This window comes from Lepidochelys olivacea (assembly GCF_965140295.1).
Source record: "Lepidochelys olivacea isolate rLepOli2 genome assembly, chromosome: 11".
Lineage (NCBI taxonomy): Eukaryota > Metazoa > Chordata > Testudines > Cheloniidae > Lepidochelys > Lepidochelys olivacea.
In genome coordinates, this window is record NC_140421.1 from 11823585 (window position 1) to 11844267 (window position 20683).

At 42.6% G+C, this 20683-nt stretch overlaps 1 protein-coding gene across 1 annotated transcript; it reads left to right on the top strand.

The window, feature by feature from the left end:
• Positions 1-1865: 1865 nt before the first annotated feature.
• Positions 1866-18497, top strand: LOC311528065 (tetraspanin-7-like; the record flags this gene model as incomplete). Its single annotated transcript, XM_084642696.1, has 8 exons — positions 1866-1940; positions 3971-4159; positions 10663-10743; positions 11502-11576; positions 13536-13631; positions 14667-14816; positions 17746-17829; positions 18432-18497. The coding sequence occupies 8 exons, from the start codon at positions 1866-1868 to the stop codon at positions 18495-18497; spliced, it is 816 nt and encodes a 271-aa protein (XP_084498822.1).
• Positions 18498-20683: the final 2186 nt, after the last annotated feature.

Below are 20683 nucleotides of genomic sequence, written 5' to 3' on the forward strand. Positions count from 1 at the left end.
AGAGTGGAGTGAGAATGCTTCTGTGATTCTATGAATAGTTCAGTGATTGGGACACCCATCTAGGAGGTAGGAGACCCAATCCCCCAATGCCAACCACTCTTTCCTTATTTACTCTACAATGGAACAGGTTCAAACGGAGAGACAGAAAGTAGTCCCTATCAGAATATCCTTTAGTTCAGTGCTTAGCTCAACCATCCCTGAGAGGTAGGAGATTCCTTGTTCAAATCCCTGCCTTCTCTGGTAGTGAAGGGGGGGAATTAAACCTGGGTCTCCCACATCCCAGGTGAGTGCTCTAACTACTGGGATAAAAATTATAAGGTGGGCTCCTCCTCCGTGAGCCATTTTGTGTAGAGTGAGGCCAGTAGCTAACTCATTTCTGCAAGAAGCAGTTTAGGCAGCCCGTTCCTATTAGTGGATTTGCAAGCAGAGACAGGTGTCTTCCTGAAGTCTGGACTTAGCCACTTATCTCCATGAGAGGGGTGGACCTTAGCACACACCCCTCTGGTTGGCATCCTATTGGCTAGCTGAAGTGGCTTCCTGCCTCACATGCTAGCTTTTGATGGATCAGAGTCTAAGGCAGGGATCAGCAACCTTTGGCATCTGGCCCACCAGGGTAAGCCTCCTGGCGGGCTGGGCCAGTTTGTTTACCTGCTGTGTCCACAGATTCGGCTCATTGCGGCTCCCACTGGCTGCCTTTCGCCGCTCCAGGCCAGTGGGGGCTGCGGGAAGTGGCATGGGCCTGGAGTGCCCACCTCTGTTGTAGAGAGACAGAAACAAATTGAAATACTTCCCACTGCACCTTTAAAAGGAAAATGTCTGATTGCTGGGAACCCATTTTGCTTTTTGTATGTAGCTCAGGGGCAGGCAAACCTTTTGGCCTGAGGGCCACATCGGGTTTCAGAAATTGTATGGAGGGCTGGTTAGGGGAGGCTGTGCCAGGCTGTAACCCTGCCCCATATCTGCCCCCCCACTTGCGTCTCATCTGCTGATGCCCCTCCCCCCCCGGGACTCCTGCCCCATCCAACCCCCCCCGTTCCCTGACGGCGTCCACAGGACCCCTACCCCATCCTCCACACACACACACCCGCTCCCTGACCGCCCCCGGAACCCGATTGCCCCCCACCACCACATCCCCCCTTCCTGATTGCCCCCCGGGACTCCTGTTCCCATTCAACCCCCCATGTTCCCAGCCCTCTGACTGCCCCGACGCCATCCACATCTCCACCCCTGACCACCACCCCGAACTGCCTTGCCCTCTATCCAACCCCCCCATTCCCTGACCCCTTACCGTGCAGCACAGAGCAATGGTGGCTGGCTGCGCTACAGCCTTGCCGCCCAGAGCATTGTGCCGGTGTTGTAGTAAATTGCTCTCCATAACTGCTACCAGTAGCACATTCCTACGCGGAGCAGCCTGGAGCACTGAGGCTGCGGGGGAAGGGGAAGAGCGGGGGAGGGGCCAGGGGTGAGCCTCCGGGGACAGACGCTCAGGGGCTGGGCAGGATGGTCCCACAGGCTGGATGTGGCCCACAGGCCGTAGGTTGCCCACCTCTGATGTAGCTAGTACATAAGGGCAAATTCTGATACCCTTTCTCCCCATATGTAGTATCTTATTCCTTGAGTATTCCCGTTGGAACCAATGGGGGTATTGACAGAGTAATGTATTACTCAATAGGCGCATAAGCATGTCAGAATGTGGTCCTTAACAATTACACCTGTGGATCTTTAATCTAATTGAAATTTGCCAATAAGAACAGAACTAGATTTAAATTGCTGACAAGGGTGGCAATTACAAACCCATATCAGAAATATTATTTCTGTCTCTTGTGATGTTTCTAGCAGGAATGGTCTAGTGGTTAGCTGGCAAAATGAGGAAAATAGATTCTAGCAAGAAGCTAATATTAATTAAAGTTTGCTTATATTTTATTGATTTGTTTTATTGGGTAAGATTTTTACTATCTTTTGACTTATCTTTTGTTTAATCCTGTTTGGATCTTGATTAACTTTTTAAGAAACTTCTTGTCATCTGAAAAGTTATGTTTATCACACTAATGAATTCAATGAAAAATATAACTATTTATGTATACCTTTTTAGTTTGATAATAATATATAACTCCTAGATGAATGTTAAGATTAATTTTGAAGTGTGTAATAGGAAATGCTAATCAAGTCTTAATGTTTCTTCTAATCCTATGTAGTCATTTGTTGTTGGGCTTTTGTTCGTTCTGTGGGTTTGGTTTTGTTTTGTTTTGTGGTGGTGGTGTTTTTTTGTTCTCCTAACAGTTTTTATTATTGCATTGGATGCTCTGTAATTATGGGTTTGTAGGGTGAGTGTGTGTGTGTATATATGTCTCAATTTCTCTTAGTGTGTGTGTGTATATATAGTAGTGATACAAAGTACTATATTTTATAATAGTGATGCTATAGCATTAGAGTGATTCACTGTAACAAGGATTTATTTATTTTGTAGGTGATGTGCTGGGTGGTTGTTTGGTTGGTTTTTTTGTTTTGTTTTGGTTTTTTTTAAAGTTTTCAGTTAATTGCTTGTCTAGGATACTACTTCTAGTTTTTATCCTCCAGTAGTTTGTTGTTAAATGAGTGGCTTCCACCAGTTATATCAACTCTGAACCTGATTTAAAGAGGATTCAAGACTATTAGGAAGGCACTTTTTTCCTTTACGGGGCCTGGCGGAAAATGAAGCTGATCTATTTTAAACTGTGTATTAAAGCTTGACCTGCTTATTTCCCAAGAGTTGAGTATTTGAAAGTCTTGTTTTGGTTTGTGTAATTAACCAGTTATTAGTGTGAAAAACTAATCTCTCGCCAGAGAAAGCAGTTAATCACACGCAAACTTTAAACAGCAACATTCTGGAGGCGGTTTTCCAACAAGAGTAAAGAAAGACGCTATGTTACCATAGCCTTACATATAAACCTACTTTTTTTAAAATAGGAATCTTTGTTAGTTACAAGTCTGGTTTCATGCTGAGAGAGGAGGACCTAATCAGCTATTGTGTGTGTCTCAAGGGTAGATATTCTTAAAAGTAGTCTTCTCTCTTTCTCCTCTTAGACTGTAAGGGACTCCCTCTCTGATCTGTTTAAAGGTGGTTCTTTCTTGGTTGGAGGGATCCTTGTTATATAATAGGAGGCATTTCCCTATCCCTTCCCTAACCTACACTCCTTCCCACCTTTAACTAAAATGGGGAAGATGGGAGCTGCTCACTACTTTAGAACAACTGATGTCAAAAGTCCAACTCTTGTTGCAGTTCACTTTGTCAGTGACCACTGCTGACTCCACCAATCTTGCTTAGAGGAGTCTCTCAACAAGTCTTGTTCTGTCCATTCCCATATGCTTGAGAGAGGCAATGGAATGTCTTTACTGCAGCGTTAACTTAAGTGTTGCCCCAATGCAAGCCCATCTCCATTCAAGGATTCTTGTGTGTGATCATGGTGGCCTAAATTGAATTAGCTGGCCCCAGAAGCAGTGCAGGCTACAGCTGGAGTTAGCCCAACTCATTAGCTGCTAACACAACCACAGTGCAGCTCAGGTGTTGTTTCACAGTCTGGCTGCTTTCACTCAAGCTAGGGTAGTCAAGAGGGATTGACTCAATGTTGAAGGTGTAGACAGACCTAGCCAGAAGCAGACTTGGATGCCCTGCCTCTTTTCCTCCCCCACCCATCCCTCCAAAGTCCATGAAAGGCGCAACTTGCTATTATGGTACACTTGGAGATGGGCCTCATTGTAGAGCTGGAAACTACTGTGACTATTGCCTTGAACAAATAGCATGATGTTCCATTGTGCTCAACATGAGATACCAACAAGTAAAATCTCTTCAAAGAGGATTCTTGTATTGTAGTCTCTTCAGTGGGCTGATGGCTATTGGGAGCTACATTTTGATAAAGGATCTTTGATCATTCAGATTGTTCCTATCTGACAGACTTTAATGTTATCTGCTCTCTCCCCCTACTCCTTCCAGGTTTCTGGGGTTGTGCTCCTGTGCATAGGAGTCTCTGTTCAGATGAAACTCCATGATGCTTTCGTGTTGGTGAATGAAACCTCGTCTGGTGTCCCTGTGATTATCACCATTGTTGGTGGTGTGATCATCTCTGTCTCAGCCTTTGGTGCAATTGCCATACTGAAGTCCAGTCATACGATGATCAAAGTGGTAAACCATCTTTAGCTTGATGTCTTGTCTATGTGGGCTCTAGAGTGTAAATTTCAGAGGTTAAAGAAATATTCCTTAAGCAATAGGGTGAAAGCAGTGGCTATATGTTGAGGGTGCCTTGCTGAACCCCACATACTCACTTCTGCACTGTCCACACCTGCCTTCTAACACTGATGCATCTGATGTTGGTTTACAAATCTCTGAAGGTTAAGGTGGTACTATAGGGTGAAGTGAAATAAGCTTTTATCTCAAATGTAACATGTTTGGGAACTGACTTGCCAGTGCTTATGAGTGTGAAAGGGCTAATTATTGGAGAACAAACAAGTATATCGCTCATTCAAGTTGCAGGGCTACCCAGATTCTGAATTTTATATATAAAACTAACACTCCAGTCTCTGAGCTGAGTGCAGTTACTTTAGTGGGACGGAATAATGGCAAAAAGTTAGCTTCTAAAGGGCTACAGCCAAACTTTTCAAACATGAGCACTCAAGTTGCAGTGGGGGAGGTTTAGATTGGATATTAGGAAAAACTTTTTCACTAAGAGGGTGGTGAAACACTGGAATGCGTTACCTAGGGAGGTGGTAGAATCTCCTTCCTTAGAGGTTTTTAAGGTCAGGCTTGACAAAGCCCTGGCTGGGATGATTTAACTGGGAATTGGTCCTGCTTCGAGCAGGGGGTTGGACTAGATGACCTTCTGGGGTCCCTTCCAACCCTGATATTCTATGATTCTAAGTTAGACTGCTCAAGTCATTTTCTGGCACTAAATGAATAACTTGATTCTTTTCAAAATTGCTCAGGATGTGCATCTCCTATTGACTTCAGTGGGATTTGTGTCTACCTGACACTTAAGCTTTGCCTAAATATGGATTTGGGAGTTCAGCATACTTGGGTTAATCCTCTTATGTGGGGAAGCTTTTTTTTCCCCCCATGCACGGTGTTGATTCAGATGCTGCAGACATCTTTTTGCAGCACAACTTTCCATTGAAACCAGTGTGCAATTCTGATGTTCAAAAACAATAGAACAATATACGCAGTGGTCTGTACAGATGTTGATGTTGCCCATTGATTTCCAGGGCTATTTTAGTAGTTTAAACAATCCTGTTGTCTATAACAAATATGCAAAGTACTAGGTTACCTCTTTCCTCTCCTTGCTCACTCTCCACATACTGGGTTTACCATCCTACAGTTCCTTTCCTGCCTATTATAGGGTCTCTCTTTCCACTAATGCCACTAGGAGTTGAGCACATTTCTTAGAAGACAGGACCTTCTAAGTCCCTCAAATCAATAGAAGCAGCAGACTACAGCTGTAGCCAAATCAGCTTCTGAAATAAACCTCCTAGTTTTGGAAAGAACAAGCCAAATATCAGCTATTGAACTTATAGCTGTTACATGTAATAGTAGTTACAAAAAAGTTTTCATGTATCTTACATTTTTCTTGAACAGTGTGTCTTAAGTACTAAGCACTGTAAACAAAATTGGATGACCTGGCCAGCATATATAGGTCCTGACTCTAGGAGGAGAGATGCAGAGTTTTTGTGGGTTTGGGCCCTAAATACTCAAACTTCACTTAAGCTGAAGGAAATCACTTTTTGTTTTTTAAATGAGCATTCTCTGGGAAATGTGGCTTGGAAATATGGGTCCCTGGACTCTATAGCAGACAATGGCAACTAGATGCCGGTGGCTAGTTTGTTAGCAAACTACTATGTTCTAAATATTTGATCACTCCAATGGGTAACCAAAGTAGCATCTTACTCCAATAAGAATTAAATTGGCAGACTGCAAAGGAGACTTTGGAATTAAGCAGGAAACAGAACCCCTCCTAATGGGAATATTTGTAAGGCAGGAAGGAAAGGGAGAGGTTGTAACATTCATAAGCATAAAGCCACAAGAATCAAACCTAGGATCATATAATTCCTCCAAAAAATACCTGGGACAGGAACCCACAAGGGGAGAGGCAACTCTTGGTTCAGTCCTGAGTGGAGCACAGGATGTGGTCCAAGAGGTAACTATAACAGGACTGCTTGGAAATAGACACCATAATATAATAACATTTAATATTCCTGTGGTGAGAAGAACACCTCAACGGCCCAACACTGTGGCATTTAATTTCAGAAAGGGGAACTAGGCAAAAATGAGGAGGTTAGTTAAACAGAAATTAAAAGGTACAGTGGCTAGAGTGAAATCCCTGCAAGCTGCATGGATGCTTTTCAAAGACCCCATAATAGAGGCTCAACTTAAATGTATACCCCAAATTAAAAAACACAGTAAAAGAACTAAAAAAAGAACCACTGTGGCTTAACAACCATGTAAAAGAAGCAGTGAGAGATAAAAAGGCATCTTTTAAAAAGTGGAAGTCAAATCCTAGTGAGGTAAATAGAAAGGAACATAAACGCTGCCAAATTAAGTGTACAAATGTAATAAGAAAAGCCAAAAAAGAGTTTGAAGACCAGCTAGCCAAAAACTCAAAAGGTAACAACAAACTGTTTTTAAGTATATCAGAAGCAGGAAGCCTGCTAAACAACCAGTGGGGCCCCTGGATGATCAAGATATAAAAAGAGCACTTAAAGATGATAAAGTCATTGCAGAGAAACTAAATGAATTCTTTGCTTCAGTCTTCACGGCTGAGGACGTTAGGGAGATTCCCAAACCTGATCTGTCTTTTGTAGGTGACAAATCTGAAGAATTGTCACAATTGAAGTGTCACTAGAGGAGGTTTTGGAATTAATTGAGAAACTTAAGAGTAACGAGTCACTGGGATCAGATGGTATTCACCCAAGAGTTCTGAAAGAACTCAAATGTGAAATTGCAGAACTGTTAACTATGGTTTGTAACCTGTCCTTTAAATCAGCTTCTGTACCCAATGACTGGAAGATAGCTAATGTAACGCCAATATTTAAAAAGGGCTCTAGAGGTGATCCTGGCAAGTACAGAGTAGTAAGTCTAACGTCAGTACCAGGCAAATTAGTTGAAATAATAGTAAAGAATAAAATTGTCAGACATATCGAAGGACATAAATTGTTGGGCAAAAGTCCACATGGTTTCTGTAAAGGGAAATCATGTCTTACTAATCTATTAGAGATCTTTGAAGGGGTCAACAAACATGTGGACAAGGGGATCCAGTGGACATAGTGTACTTAGATTTCCAGAAAGCCTTTGACAAAGTCCTTCATCAAAGGCTCTTAAGTAAATTAAGTTGTCATGGGATAAGAGGGAAGATCCTTTCATGGATTGAGAACTGGTTAAAAGACAGGGAACAAAGGGTAGGAATAAATTGTAAATTTTCAAAATGGAGAGGGGTAACTAGTGGTGTTCCCCAAAGGTCAGTCCTTGGACCAATCCTATTCACCTTATTCATAAATGATCTGGAGAGAGGTGGCAAAGTTTGCAGATGATACTAAACTGCTCAAGATAGTTAAGACCAAAGAAGACTGTGAAGAACTTAAGAAAGATCTCACAAAATTAAGTGATTGGGCAACAAAATGACAAATGAAATTTCATGTAAAATAATGCACATTGGAAAAAATAACCCCAACTATACATACAATATGATGGGAGCTAATTTAGCTACAACTAATCGGGAAAAAGATCTTGACGTCATCATGGATAGCTCTCTGAAGATGTCCACACAGTGTGCAGCAGCAGTCAAAAAAGCAAACGGGACGTTAGGAATCATTAAAAATGGGATAGAGAATAAGATGGAGAATATCTTATTGCCCTTATATAAATCTGTGGTACGTCCACATCTTGAATACGGCGTACAGATGTGGTCCCCTCATCTCAAAAAAGATATACTGGCATTAGAAAAGGTTCAGAAAAGGGCAACTAAAATGATTAGGGGGTTGGAACAGGTCCCATATGAGGAGCGATTAAAGAGGCTAGGACTTTTCAGCTTGGAAAAGAGTAGACTGGGGGAGGGTGGGGGCTATGATAGAGGTATATAAAATCATGAATGGTGTGGAGAAAGTGAATAAGGAAAAGTTATTTACTTGTTCCCATGATGTAAGAACTAGGGGGCTACCAAATGAAATTAATGGGCAGCAGGTTAAAAACAAACAAAAGGAAGTTCTTCTTCACTCAGCGCACAGTCAACCTGTGGAACTCCTTGCCTGAGGAGGTTGTGAAGGCTAGGACTATAACAGGGTTTAAAAGAGAACTGGATAAATTCATGAAGGTTAAGTCCATTAATGGCTATTAGCCAGGATGGGTAAGGAATGGTGTCCCTAGCCTCTGTTTGTCAGAGGGTGGAGATGGATGGCAGGCGAGAGATCACTTGTTCATTACCTGTTAGGTTCACTCCCTCTGGGGCATTGGCCACTGTCGGTAGACAGGATGCTGGGCTGGATGGACCTTTAGTCTGACCCAGTATGGCCGTTCTTATGTTCTTGCCACAGATTATGCCTATTACTACTTGTCCTACTACTTCTGTGGACATGGAGAACAATTGAACACAGTCCTTTGGTTAAGTCTTCAAATATGTTAAGGGCTGTTAGACCCATGCACAGTCTCTTTTTTTTTTTTTTTTTCCTCAAGACAAAACATGCCCAGTTTTATTTAACCTTTCCTCATAGGTCAGGTTTTCAAAACCTTTTTTATCATTTTTGTTGCTCTCCTCTGGACTCCCCAATTTATTCACATCTTTCTTAAAGCATGGTGCCCAAAACTGGACACAGTATTCCAGTTGAGGCCTTACTGGTGCCAAGTAGAGCAGAACAATAACTTCCAATGTCTATCTTATGACACTCCTGTTAATACATCCCAGACTATTAGCCTTTTTTGCAATTGCATATCACTTGTTCACTTGTATTCATTCAGTATGTGATCCACTATAATTTCCAGATCCTTTTTTGCAGTACTCTTGCCTAGCTAGTTATTTCCCATTTTGTAGTTGGTGGTGGTTATTCTTCTCCTTCCTAAGTGTTGTGCTTTGCACTTGACTATATATTGCTTCTCCAAACTGTCAAGGTCACTTTGAATTCTAATCCTGTCCTCCAAAGTGCTTGCCCCTGCCTCCGAAAGATCTACAAATCTTCAGCATATTTTCCATTCCATTATCAGTCATTAATGAAAACATTTAAACAGTACTGGACCCAGCATAGGACTCCACTTGATCTGTCCTTCTAGTCTGACAGACAACCATTGATAACTACTGAGTATGGCTTTTCAACCAGTTGTTCACTCACCTTATAGTCATTTCATTTGGACCATATTTCCTGAATTTTCTTAGGAGTGTCATGTGGGACTGTGTCAGAAGCTTTATTAAAACCCAGATAAATCCCATCTACAGCTCTCCCCTATCCATTAGGCCAGTAACCCTGTCAAAGGAGGAAATTAGGCCGGTTTGGCATGATTTGTTCTTGAAAAATCCCTGTTGGCTTTTCCTCTACAATTCTACTATCTCTAGGTCAGGGGTGGGCAAACCTTTTGGGCCGAGGGCCACATCTGGGTGGGGAAATTGTATGCAGGGCAGGGGTTGGAGTGTGGGAGGGAGTGCAGGGTGTGGGAGGGGGTGCAGTGTGCAGGAATGAGCTCAGGGCAAGGGATTGGGACAGAGAAGGGGTGCGGGATGTATGAGGGGTCTCAGGGCAGGGGGCTGGGGTGCAGAAGGGGAGGGAGCTCAGGGCAGGAGGCTGGGGTGCAGCAGGGGGCTCAGGGCAGGGGGCTCAGGGAAGGGGGTTGGGGGGCAGGAGGGGTGTGGGGTGCAGCAGTAGGCTCAGGGCAGGGGGTTGGGGTGCAAGGTGCGGCAGGGGCTCAGGGTAGGCGGTTAGGGTGCATGGGGGTGCAGGGGACTCAGGACAGCGGGTTGGGGTGCACGGGGGCTCAGGATGCAGCAGGACAGCAGGGGGTTGGGGTGCAGGAGGGGCGCGGGGTGCAGCAGGGGGCTCTGGGCAGGGAATTGGGGTGCAGCAGGGGGCTCTGGGCAGGGAGTTGGGGGGGGGAGGGGTTCGGGCTCTGGCCCAGCACCGCTTACCTAAAGCGGTTCTGGGGTGGCAGCGGCACGCACCGTGGCCAGGGCAGGCTCCCTGCATGCCTTCCCTGGCCCCACGCCATGCCACTCCGGTTTCAAGCCGGAACCACGTCCCTGTGCAGCCGCTGGGGGGCGGGAGGCGCACAGAGCTCCACGTGCTGCCCTTGCCACGCCTCCAGGTACCTCCCCTGAAGCTCCCACTGGCCGTGGTTCCCCGTTCCTTGCCAATGGGAGCTGCGGGGGGTGATACCTGGAGGCAAGGGTAACACACGAAGCCCTCTGTCCTCCCCACCCCCACCCAGGACCCCAGGGACGTGGTGCTGGCCACTTCTGAGAACGGCGTGGGGCCTGCAGCACCACGGGGGGCAGTCCCGCAGGCCGGTTCCAAAGCCCTCAGGGGCCAGATTCGGCCTGCGGGCCGTAGTTTGCCCACCCCTGCTCTAGGTGCTCACAAATTTTTCTGTTTAATAACTAGTTCCAGTATCTTTCCAGGTATGGATGTTAGGCTGACCAGTCTATAATTCACAAGTCCTCTCAGTACCTATCTTTAGAAAGAGGAACAATGTTTCCCCTTCTCCAATCCTCCGAGACCTCCCCCGTCCTCCATACACTGTCAAAGGTAATCGCTAATGGTTCTGAGATTGCTTTAGCTAGTTCCTTAAGTATCCTTGGCTGAATGTCATCAAGCCCTGCCAATTTGAATACATCTATCCTACCTAAATATTCTTTAAGCTATTTTCTTCATCTTGGGCTTTGTCCTTCTCCCCATGTTGTTAATGTTAATCGTGTTAAGCATCTGGTCACAATATACAGTTTTTTATGTTTTTTTGGTTTTAGTGAAGACTGAACACCTACAATGCAGTCCTTTAAGGCCATCTAGTAACTTTAAAATATTGTCTGTCATATGCCACAAAACTTAATTGCAGTTGAGACAGAAATCTGACTGTAGACAATTACACAATCCCCAGAATATTTGCTGAGTTGCACTAACTATAGCAGCTCTTAACAATTATGGGTTGACATGAAATCTTTCTGGATGTGTTCAAACACCCTCAACCTGGCTACTTGTGACTGACTTACTTGCATCTTATTATTTGTCATAATCTATTACTTCCAGAAGTGACTTGGATGGATGCACAGTGTGCTGGCCCCTTAGGCTTACATTTCCTATGATAGATCTTCCAATTTTATATACATTTAAAATTGAGCTATGGGATGATGCAAGGAAAAATAAAACCAAAGTAAAGATGCCAGTGCCTCTTGATATAGTATATGTAACACTGACTAGTGATATGTTTGGTTGGATTAATCTAAAACAAGAGTGTGCTAACTGTGCATTGTGAGAAGATGAATGCTACCTGAAATTATTATTGTTAGTTCACAGGCATGCTGCTGATTATCTTCTTGATTGAAATCATAGTTGGCATCTCTGCCTATGCTTACAGAGCGAAGGTAGGTGTGTGGAAACTTAAAGTATGTGTAGTGCTAACAAATACCATGCTTTCTTTATGTGAGAGGTTTCAAGTACAGGGTCCTTTCCAGGAACCCCAGTTGGCATCACAGATTTCTTTGCTGAAAGTGTATTTATGGTTAAGAAGTTCTTCTATAAAAAGCCACACTAATTGCTCAACAAAACTCTAAAATTAACTTGCTGAGTTGAGTGACTCTACTTTTTAGCACTGAATTCTTCTCCATACAGCAACATTACTATAGTTTAATCCCAAACGTAGAATATCTGTTACTAGAGATCCATGAAATCACAGCTACACTTCAGGATTCTAGGTTGAATTTTATTGGGACAGATGGAGCAACAACCTATGGAATCACGAGTCTCTTTTATAGTATAACCACATGCTGAAGTATCTACCTGAAAGCTTTGCATATGAGATTGAAGTTTCTGAACCAGTAGCCACCATTGCGACCAGGGAGGTAAGGACACCAAGTATTAGCATAATAACTTGCAGGTTACAGTTCCACAGGTTTCTCTGACAAAGCTTCATAGTTAAAATTGGTCTGAAAACCTAGTTGGGTTGAGTGGCAGCATGCTAGACTGCCAGTGATTGGTGTTAGCATAGGTTGCAGGTGAGAGAAGGGAGATGGGTAGACCTAGAACTTCAAGCCTTGGCCCACTAAAAGCTATAAAACAGTATGGAGAAAAACCTCTCTAAAGGGGAGGTCAAAGAGAGCACTAGTACTCGAGATAACCAAACACCAAGCATGCAGCTGGCTCTTCACCAGGTGGGGCAAGCGGGAAATCAGCAAATGCAAAGGTGTCGAAATAGAAGTATACAAAGCAATACTTTTATATTGGCAGAATTCTAATTCTTCCCTACGAACTCAGCTAGGTTTTCCTTATGGTTGGAAGCGAGGGTGATCTTAAAATTTAATCTCCAGTATTAACTAGAATTGGTATTCCCTAGAGTTATAAGGATAACCTGAAACTAATGGTAAAGATGTTTATATCGCATCTTCTGCCAAGAAAACATATTTTACATTTAGTTGAACATCATAATGGTAAGTCCAAAATCACCACTGCTATTTCTAAATGCAAAATAGAATCTGGGAGGAGGCGGTATGGAGAAAAAAATATATTTTGGCTGTATTACTGGAGCAGTCAAATAGCTAGAACTCATTATGGGCTTGAGCAAAACCAGAAGCCTTAAAAAGAACAATGCTCCCATGTCTAAATCTGGCTGGAAATGTTTTCGAACTGCATAAGCCACATAATGTAAATTGTAAGACTGATGGCTACTTTTCTTCCAGCAGCTTAAGAATTGTCCTTCTAGTTAGGGAAATGACAATGCTCACTAGCATCTCTGAACCAGAGCTTAGAGGTGCTCAATGAACCAACTGCTGAGAATGGGGTGCAAAGAAACTCGTCCACAGCAGGCCTCACTACTAGCAGAAATTGAATCAGTACTACATAACGGTCTGTGCCATGACTAATGTCTTGTGTTCAGCAATAACAAGCATTTAGGGATGTATGTGCACATATACACACACACACACACACACACACACACACACACACACAAAATGGAGAAATTTATGGAACAAGTTCTTTTTTTGACTTGGGACTTGCACTTAAATATGGCTAACAGTGCAGAGACAGGATGTCTGGCTAATAGTTCAATTTAATGTCTGATCTTGAAATTTGCATGTGAAAGGTTCCAAGTGCAAATATTGTGTTTGATACAAGGTCTCCTAGTGAGCTTTCAAAGATCACTTATTCTTTAATACCCCTTCTAGTTAATGTTGCCATTTTTGTGGTGAAAACACATTGCCAGAAATAGCACGCTATGTGGGTCCAGTACTTCCATGATTCTCTGGAGGACAATGCAGCGTGCAGGAACTTGTCCACAGTTACGTCTCTTCTGTATGCATATATAACCAATTCTACTTTACTTACAGCTGCATGACAACCTACTGAGAAGCTTCCTGAAGACTCTTGACAAATATAACAGAGAATCCCAAGTAACCAAAGGAATAGACCACCTACAGGAGAATGTAAGTGATCTCTCCTATGCTACAATGAATAGAGGAATTCACTATAACTTTCTTTGTATTGTATGCCTTTGAGGGCACATAAAAATGGAGGCTGTCACTTCTGCGGGCTCTCCATCTTTCTCTTAATCTAAAGCCCCCAAATTTGTTCTGCTTACCCCCTTCATAAGAGACCTACATCTTGCTTTGGTTAGTCTGTTAATGAATTTCAAATACAGAATCTGCTTCTGCTCAAACTATGAAGTGATCCTACTTGTTTCGTTCAGCTTCTTGGGGCTGGTACAACTTCATTAGACATGTGTAACCAAGTTGTAATAAAAGAATGAGATGGGAGAGTTCTTCTCCCACAGGAGATCACCAAGCAAGATGACTTGACTAACTGAAATCCTATTTAAAAAGAATGCTCTTCATATCTAGAACATGTCTAATTTTGGGTAAATAAGAATAGACTTAATCTTGCTTCCTCCAGAAGGGTTAGAAAACAAGTCTAGGCTTGAGATTTAACAAACTAAACCGAACTAATGTGTGTTCAAACAAAAAGCATAAGAAATCTAAGATCTTTGCCTCACGTTGGCAAGAATCTGAACTCTCTCTCTCGCTGAATGATGATCAATTATAACTACAATAACCTAAGGAGTTCTCTCAATGAAGATCTAGTCAAAAGAAACATGCTATAATTTGTTAGATTGTTTTGCAATGAATAATGCAACCAGGCATAAAAAAGGCATTCCACAAAGCTTAAAAACTCAAAGGGAAGGCAAGTAATGGCTTCTGACAAACTCTTTGAATAAGTCTCACTTAACAACTTGACCAGGTCTATCTGTTTTAGAACTGGGAAGTAGGCCACTTACATAGACCAGCTGGAAGGTAACTTGTCATCCCAGGACTGTCTGCTGCTACTGTAATAATCTGAACAGCTTTGGAAGTCTTCCTAAGAGCTCTGCCTTGGGCTCAGGGTGTTACAAAAATCACTGTAGCAGAAATCTTTTTTGCTTAAAATTCCACTATTTCACTTACTTAAACTGTTGTTCGTTCCAGTTCCAGTGCTGTGGTGCTCAGAACTACACCGACTGGTTCAATACTACATTTGGATCTCTCAGTTCAGCTGTTCCAAATAGCTGCTGCAAGATGGTAACGAAAAGTTGTGGAATGAATCTAAGCAACGATACTGCTAACATTAACCAACAGGTATCTTTACTCCTCAGCTCTAGCAACAAATTCTCTTACTAGGTAGCATGTGATGCCAACTTGTCAGTGCTCCTGTCACCTTCATTGGGGAAACTTTAAATTACTAAAACTATGGCCTACAGCCTCTGTCTATAATGCAGCTGGCTGTTTCAGAAGAACAGGTAAGCATTCCTTTAGAACAAACCTGTCTAAGGCATCTGTATACCCTTATTACTGTAGTACCTCTCAACTATATTGAGATTATCTTCTATTCACTTCTCTGAAGTAGGGAATTACCACTACCCTCTCCCCCTCCAAATCTGTAAAATGGGGAGAGAGACTGTAGCACAGAGAAAGTGACTTGCCCAAGACCACACAGGAAATCTGTGGCAGGGGCCAGGGAACTGAACCCAGACCTCCCAAGTCCCAAGCTAGCACCCTAGGCATGGAACAGGCCTTCCCCGTTCTTTAAAGAGAGAGGTCCAGAAGTATATATCTGTGGCTGAATGTGCAGGAGGTGAACTTGTCTAAAAAGGTGACAAGGTAACTCTTGTTCTCTTAGTACCAATATAATGATAAAAGTAGAATAAAAATAACACTTAGGATTTCTGTTCCTGGTCGGTTCAGACAATTGCTCAAGTAACCTTATTAGAGGTGGTGGGATCCATTTTAACAGTGAAATGACTGATGCTCATTTGCCCCCCTCATCCAGACTTTTATAGGGGAGGTGTAGAATCTTGCTTCACAACTAAACTGACACCAGAATTTCTAAATCTAGCCAATGGCTCTTACATAAAATATTTTGTATACCAAAGAAATTCTTCACTCCAAATATATCCCTCACTTTTCAGCACTAGCCTATATTAGAAGGCTGAAATATGCATGGAGGAAGCAAGCATGATGCGATTTGAAGCAGCTAACAATCAGCAAAATCATTTTTGTGCCGAGTGGGCTCGGAAACTTTGCTGGATTGCAATGGCATTTGGTTCTGCCTGCTGTAATGCTTGAAAAAACTGGTGAACTACCTATAATTAAAGCTATGCTTAACTGAGTCAGTTGGATCTTTTCTAATTTGGCATCACCTTGTCTTCTCCACTATCCCTTTGACTAGGCAGCTATAAAAACTGCATGGTGGAAGGAAGTGCATAATTATGGAAAAACTATTTTCAGTGGGGGAACCAGTCTATCAAAATCCCCATCCCTCTTCCTATGCCTGAAGTTCTTTTGCTATCCCATTGTTTGTACTTTGGAATTTGCCCTGTGCTTAGAGTCTACACGTCTAGCATGTCTGTTCATGCTACTGTTTCTGGTTTGCTAATCCAAACGTGGGCTTTTGACAGTAGGACCTTTAAGCACCACAGAGGTCACCCTCTGACTTTTTCTCCCCCCTCCACCCCCTATCTTTAGTCTGTTTGTTTCTTTCCTAACTATGCAATAATTCTCACTTTAAAAATTGTTGTTCCTTGAACAGTAGTAAATTCTCAGCCATAAGAATTTGTATAAGCAGTGGATGTATTGTTTCTTGACTTTAGCAAAGCTTTTGACACGGTCTCCCACAGTATTCTTGTCAGCAAGTTAAGGAAGTATGGGCTGGATGAATGCACTATAAGGTGGGTAGAAAGCTGGCTAGATTGTCAGGCTCAACGGGTAGTGATCAATGGCTCCATGTCTAGTTGGCAGCCGGTGTCAAGTGGAGTGCCCCAGGGGTTGGTCCTGGGGCCGGTTTTGTTCAATATCTTCATAAATGATCTGGAGGATGGTGTGGATTGCACTCTCAGCAAATTTGCGGATGATACTAAACTGGGAGGAGTGGTAGATACGCTGGAGGGGAGGGATAGGATACAGAAGGACCTAGACAAATTGGAGGATTGGGCCAAAAGAAATCTGATGAGGTTCAATAAGGATAAGTGCAGGGTCCTGCACTTAGGACGGAAGAACCCAATGCACAGCTACAGACTAGGGACCGAATGGCTAGGCAGCAGTTCTGCGGAAAAGGACCTAGGGGTGACACTGGACGAGAAGCTGGATATGAGTCAGCAGTGTGCCCTTGTTGCCAAGAAGGCCAATGGCATTTTGGGATGTATAAGTAGCTGCATAGCGAGCAGATCGAGGGACGTGATCGTTCCCCTCTATTCGACATTGGTGAGGCCTCATCTGGAGTACTGTGTCCAGTTTTGGGCCCCACACTTCAAGAAGGATGTGGATAAATTGGAGAGAGTCCAGCGAAGGGCAACAAAAATGATTAGGGGACTGGAACACATGAGTTATGAGGAGAGGCTGAGGGAGCTGGGATTGTTTAGCCTGCAGAAGAGAAGAATGAGGGGGGATTTGATAGCTGCTTTCAACTACCTGAAAGGGGGTTCCAAAGAGGATGGCTCTAGACTGTTCTCAATGGTAGCAGATGACAGAACGAGGAGTAATGGTCTCAAGTTGCAGTGGGGGAGGTTTAGATTGGATATTAGGAAAAACTTTTTCACTAAGAGGGTGGTGAAACACTGGAAAGCGTTACCTAGGGAGGTGGTAGAATCTCCTTCCTTAGAGGTTTTTAAGGTCAGGCTTGACAAAGCCCTGGCTGGGATGATTTAACTGGGAATTGGTCCTGCTTCGAGCAGGGGGTTGGACTAGATGACCTTCTGGGGTCCCTTCCAACCCTGATATTCTATATTTGAAATTGTAGCCTTATTAATTACTGTCAATTTTTTGTCTCTTGCAAGCCATCTTTTCTTTGATAAATATCTTTAATAAAACTTGATCAGTTACAGTTGCAACAAAGTTTGGATTATCTCTTTTATGGATGGTACAATTGGGCTGCTGTACCCATTGTAATAGATCTTTCTAAAAGGGGTACCATATTTATATGCAGTTCACTTTCTACTCTTATGGGTACTGGATTCCAATGTACATGCCAGATGCAGTAATTAGCAAACATTCTTTTCCCCCCTCCCTCCAGGGATGCATTCAAAAGCTGAAGAAGTGGGCTGAAGAACATATTGCTCTTATTGGAGGGGTCTGCATAAGTGTTGGATTTGCACAGGTAAACATTGTGTAGTGCCTGTCTTGTCTTCAAACTGCAGGTGGTGGTCCTCATGCAAACGAAACATGGGAAGAAGTACAAGGCTCAATACCTGAAATACTGAGGCAGAATAAACTAAACAGATTTAAATTAGCACATAAGTTACTGGATAGTAAATGATTTAACCCTGTGAAAGAAGCAAGTCTCTTTAAACTTGGTCCACTACACCCTTGCTTTGTGATGACTGACTGAGCTATGGACTGAGAAAGCACTGGTCATATTTTGACTAACGTGTGAATGGCAGCAGTGCACTAGACAACTTTGATTTAGTTGGTGTTGGTCCTGCTTTGAGCAGGGGGTTGGACTAGATGACCTCCTGAGGTCTCTTCCAACCCTAATCTTCTATGATTCTGTTAAATCTACACAAATGTTCTACGCATCAGTGCCGTGGCAAAAAAGGAATTTTTAGGTCTAGTAGTATTAGTGGATCCCATCTGCAGTGAAATGGTATTCTCCCAACAATGGGTCCATTAAAATGTATGGGTAAATTGTTTATAAACTACTTTTAAACACTAGCAAGGTTAAGCTTAATTTCTTATCTCTACCCTTTTCTTCCCCCTCAGTTACTTGGGATCTTATTTAGCTACATGCTACTGAGACTACTTAATGAAGATTATGTGAACTTGTGAGCCTTCAGAATGATTGTGCAACTTAATATATGAATTTTATGAGTTTTCTTACTTGTCTTTTGATCCGACTATGCTTAAAAGGCTATGTTGCATAAATTGAACAATTAAAAGAATTACCTGTCTTCATGAGATGCGATGGATATCTGTTACACTGCTAGCTTTCATGGTAGGAGGTGGTAGATATCAACTGTAGAAGCTCAAGGTTCAATTGCCTTTACAAAGTTAGAATGAAAGGGTGGAAAATTAACTGTCTTGTTCAGGAAAAACTTGTTGGGATTATAGCACATACTAGTAAAAAAAAAAAATGCCTAGCTGAGGGCTATTTCAATTTCTTTTACTTAAGTTATACTAGCTGTCCAAAACAGACTGTGAGGAAAGAATTTTTTATTGTTGGTTTGGTTGTAGGAGGCCTGTGCACGCTTTTGCGTGTGCACACACAAAAAACAAACCAAAACCTTTCCCTGAGGAGTGCTGCAGTGATAGTCTTGCCATATACTACTGCATGTGAAGGAGGGGATTAAATTTAACTGCATATGACTTGTCTAATAGTACTACATCACAGTCAACTCTCCTCCTCTGCATATAACAACGAACAGTGGTGCCCTCAAAGTGAGGGGGAGACACTTTGACAGCTCAGCTGTCATAGCTTCTCTCTGCAATCCACAGCTACCATTGTCTCCCTTCAGAAATGCTACATCTGCCTTGGGAAAAATCTCTTGAATTAGGATATCAAATTGATTCGTCTGCCTTCTATGGACAAAATAAAAGTATTAACATAGTTTGATTGTTTACTTACAGTATCCTATGACAATCTAGAAACCCCCACCCAGTGAATCGCAGCATGTTTTATCACCTGTTTGCAAAGTGGTAACAGGACATTTTGGGGGGAAATTCACTTTCCAGCCACCCATTTTACAAAAATGTATTAAGCCATTCAACCTTTATAAAACCTGGCATATTGGAGGTTCCTGACTTCTGGTATGAGCATGTATATGTACTCTAGTAAGTCATAGAATATCAGGGTTGGGAGGGACCCCAGGAGGTCTAGTCCAACCCCCTGCTCAAAGCAAGACTAATCCCCAATTTTTGCCCCAGATCCCTAAATGGCGCCTTCAAGGATTGAGCTCACAACCCTGGGTGTAGCAGACCAATGCTCAAACCACTGAGCTATCCCTCTTCCCCTCCCACACCAACTCAGTAGGAGGAAAGTCCTAAATTTTTGTTTTATATCTTCAACAGTTCCCAAACTTCCAATGCCACTTTGCTTATGAACTGCACAGTTAAACTGCTTATAAATAGAATTTCTTGTGCCTTATCTTCTGTCATCAGCCTGACTTTGAAATCTGAGTATGAACAATGTCTTGAAGGAATAAGAAGGCCAGGCCAAGTCTTAAAAGCATTCTGAATCACTGAAGTCACTATTTAGTCTAACTTCATTTTTCTTAAGTAGGAATGCCAATTGGCATTCCTTACAGTCACTTTCTGCCATCTCATGCCTTAATTACCAATCTGTTGCAATAACTTAAATAATCACATTTCTATAAAACTGCTAGGTAGCATAACTTAACAAACGTCCCAATTGTGGAATGTGCCTTTTCATGATCTTATAGAATCTCTTCAAAGTTGAAACTGGGTGTGAATTTTGACTGTTAACCTCACTTCTGACTCTTTTTTCCCCAATGTAGAGACCATGTCAAACTATCACTCACTTGTCTAAATCATACCTAGAAAAGAAGTAGTTTTGGAAGGCATTATCTGTAGTCAGGTGAGAGCAGCAACAAACAGCAAACATACCAGCTCCTAGAAAACTAGACACACCTTTGAAAAGACAGAGTAATATCAAGAGCCCCTACTAGAGATCAGGACCTAATCAGACTAGGCCTTCTACACTGTCTGACCCTTTGTGTTGTGAAGAGCTTACTTAAATAGTCAAGATGGGAAAGGGAGATAACACAAGCAGAGCAATGTTTTTAATTGTGGCACTGATGCAACATTTGCAGACTTTCTAATATGGCTGCATTCTGTAGACCAAATGTAGAATATCCGACTTCTTAAAGCAAGGAGCTCAAATAAATAATTCCTATGACATTTCTTAACCATAAGCAAGAGCTAGTGGTAAGGAATTCAGCATGGCCTCCTTGTGCAATGTGGAATGCAGGTGGTAGGAAGCTATGAACTATTTCTTA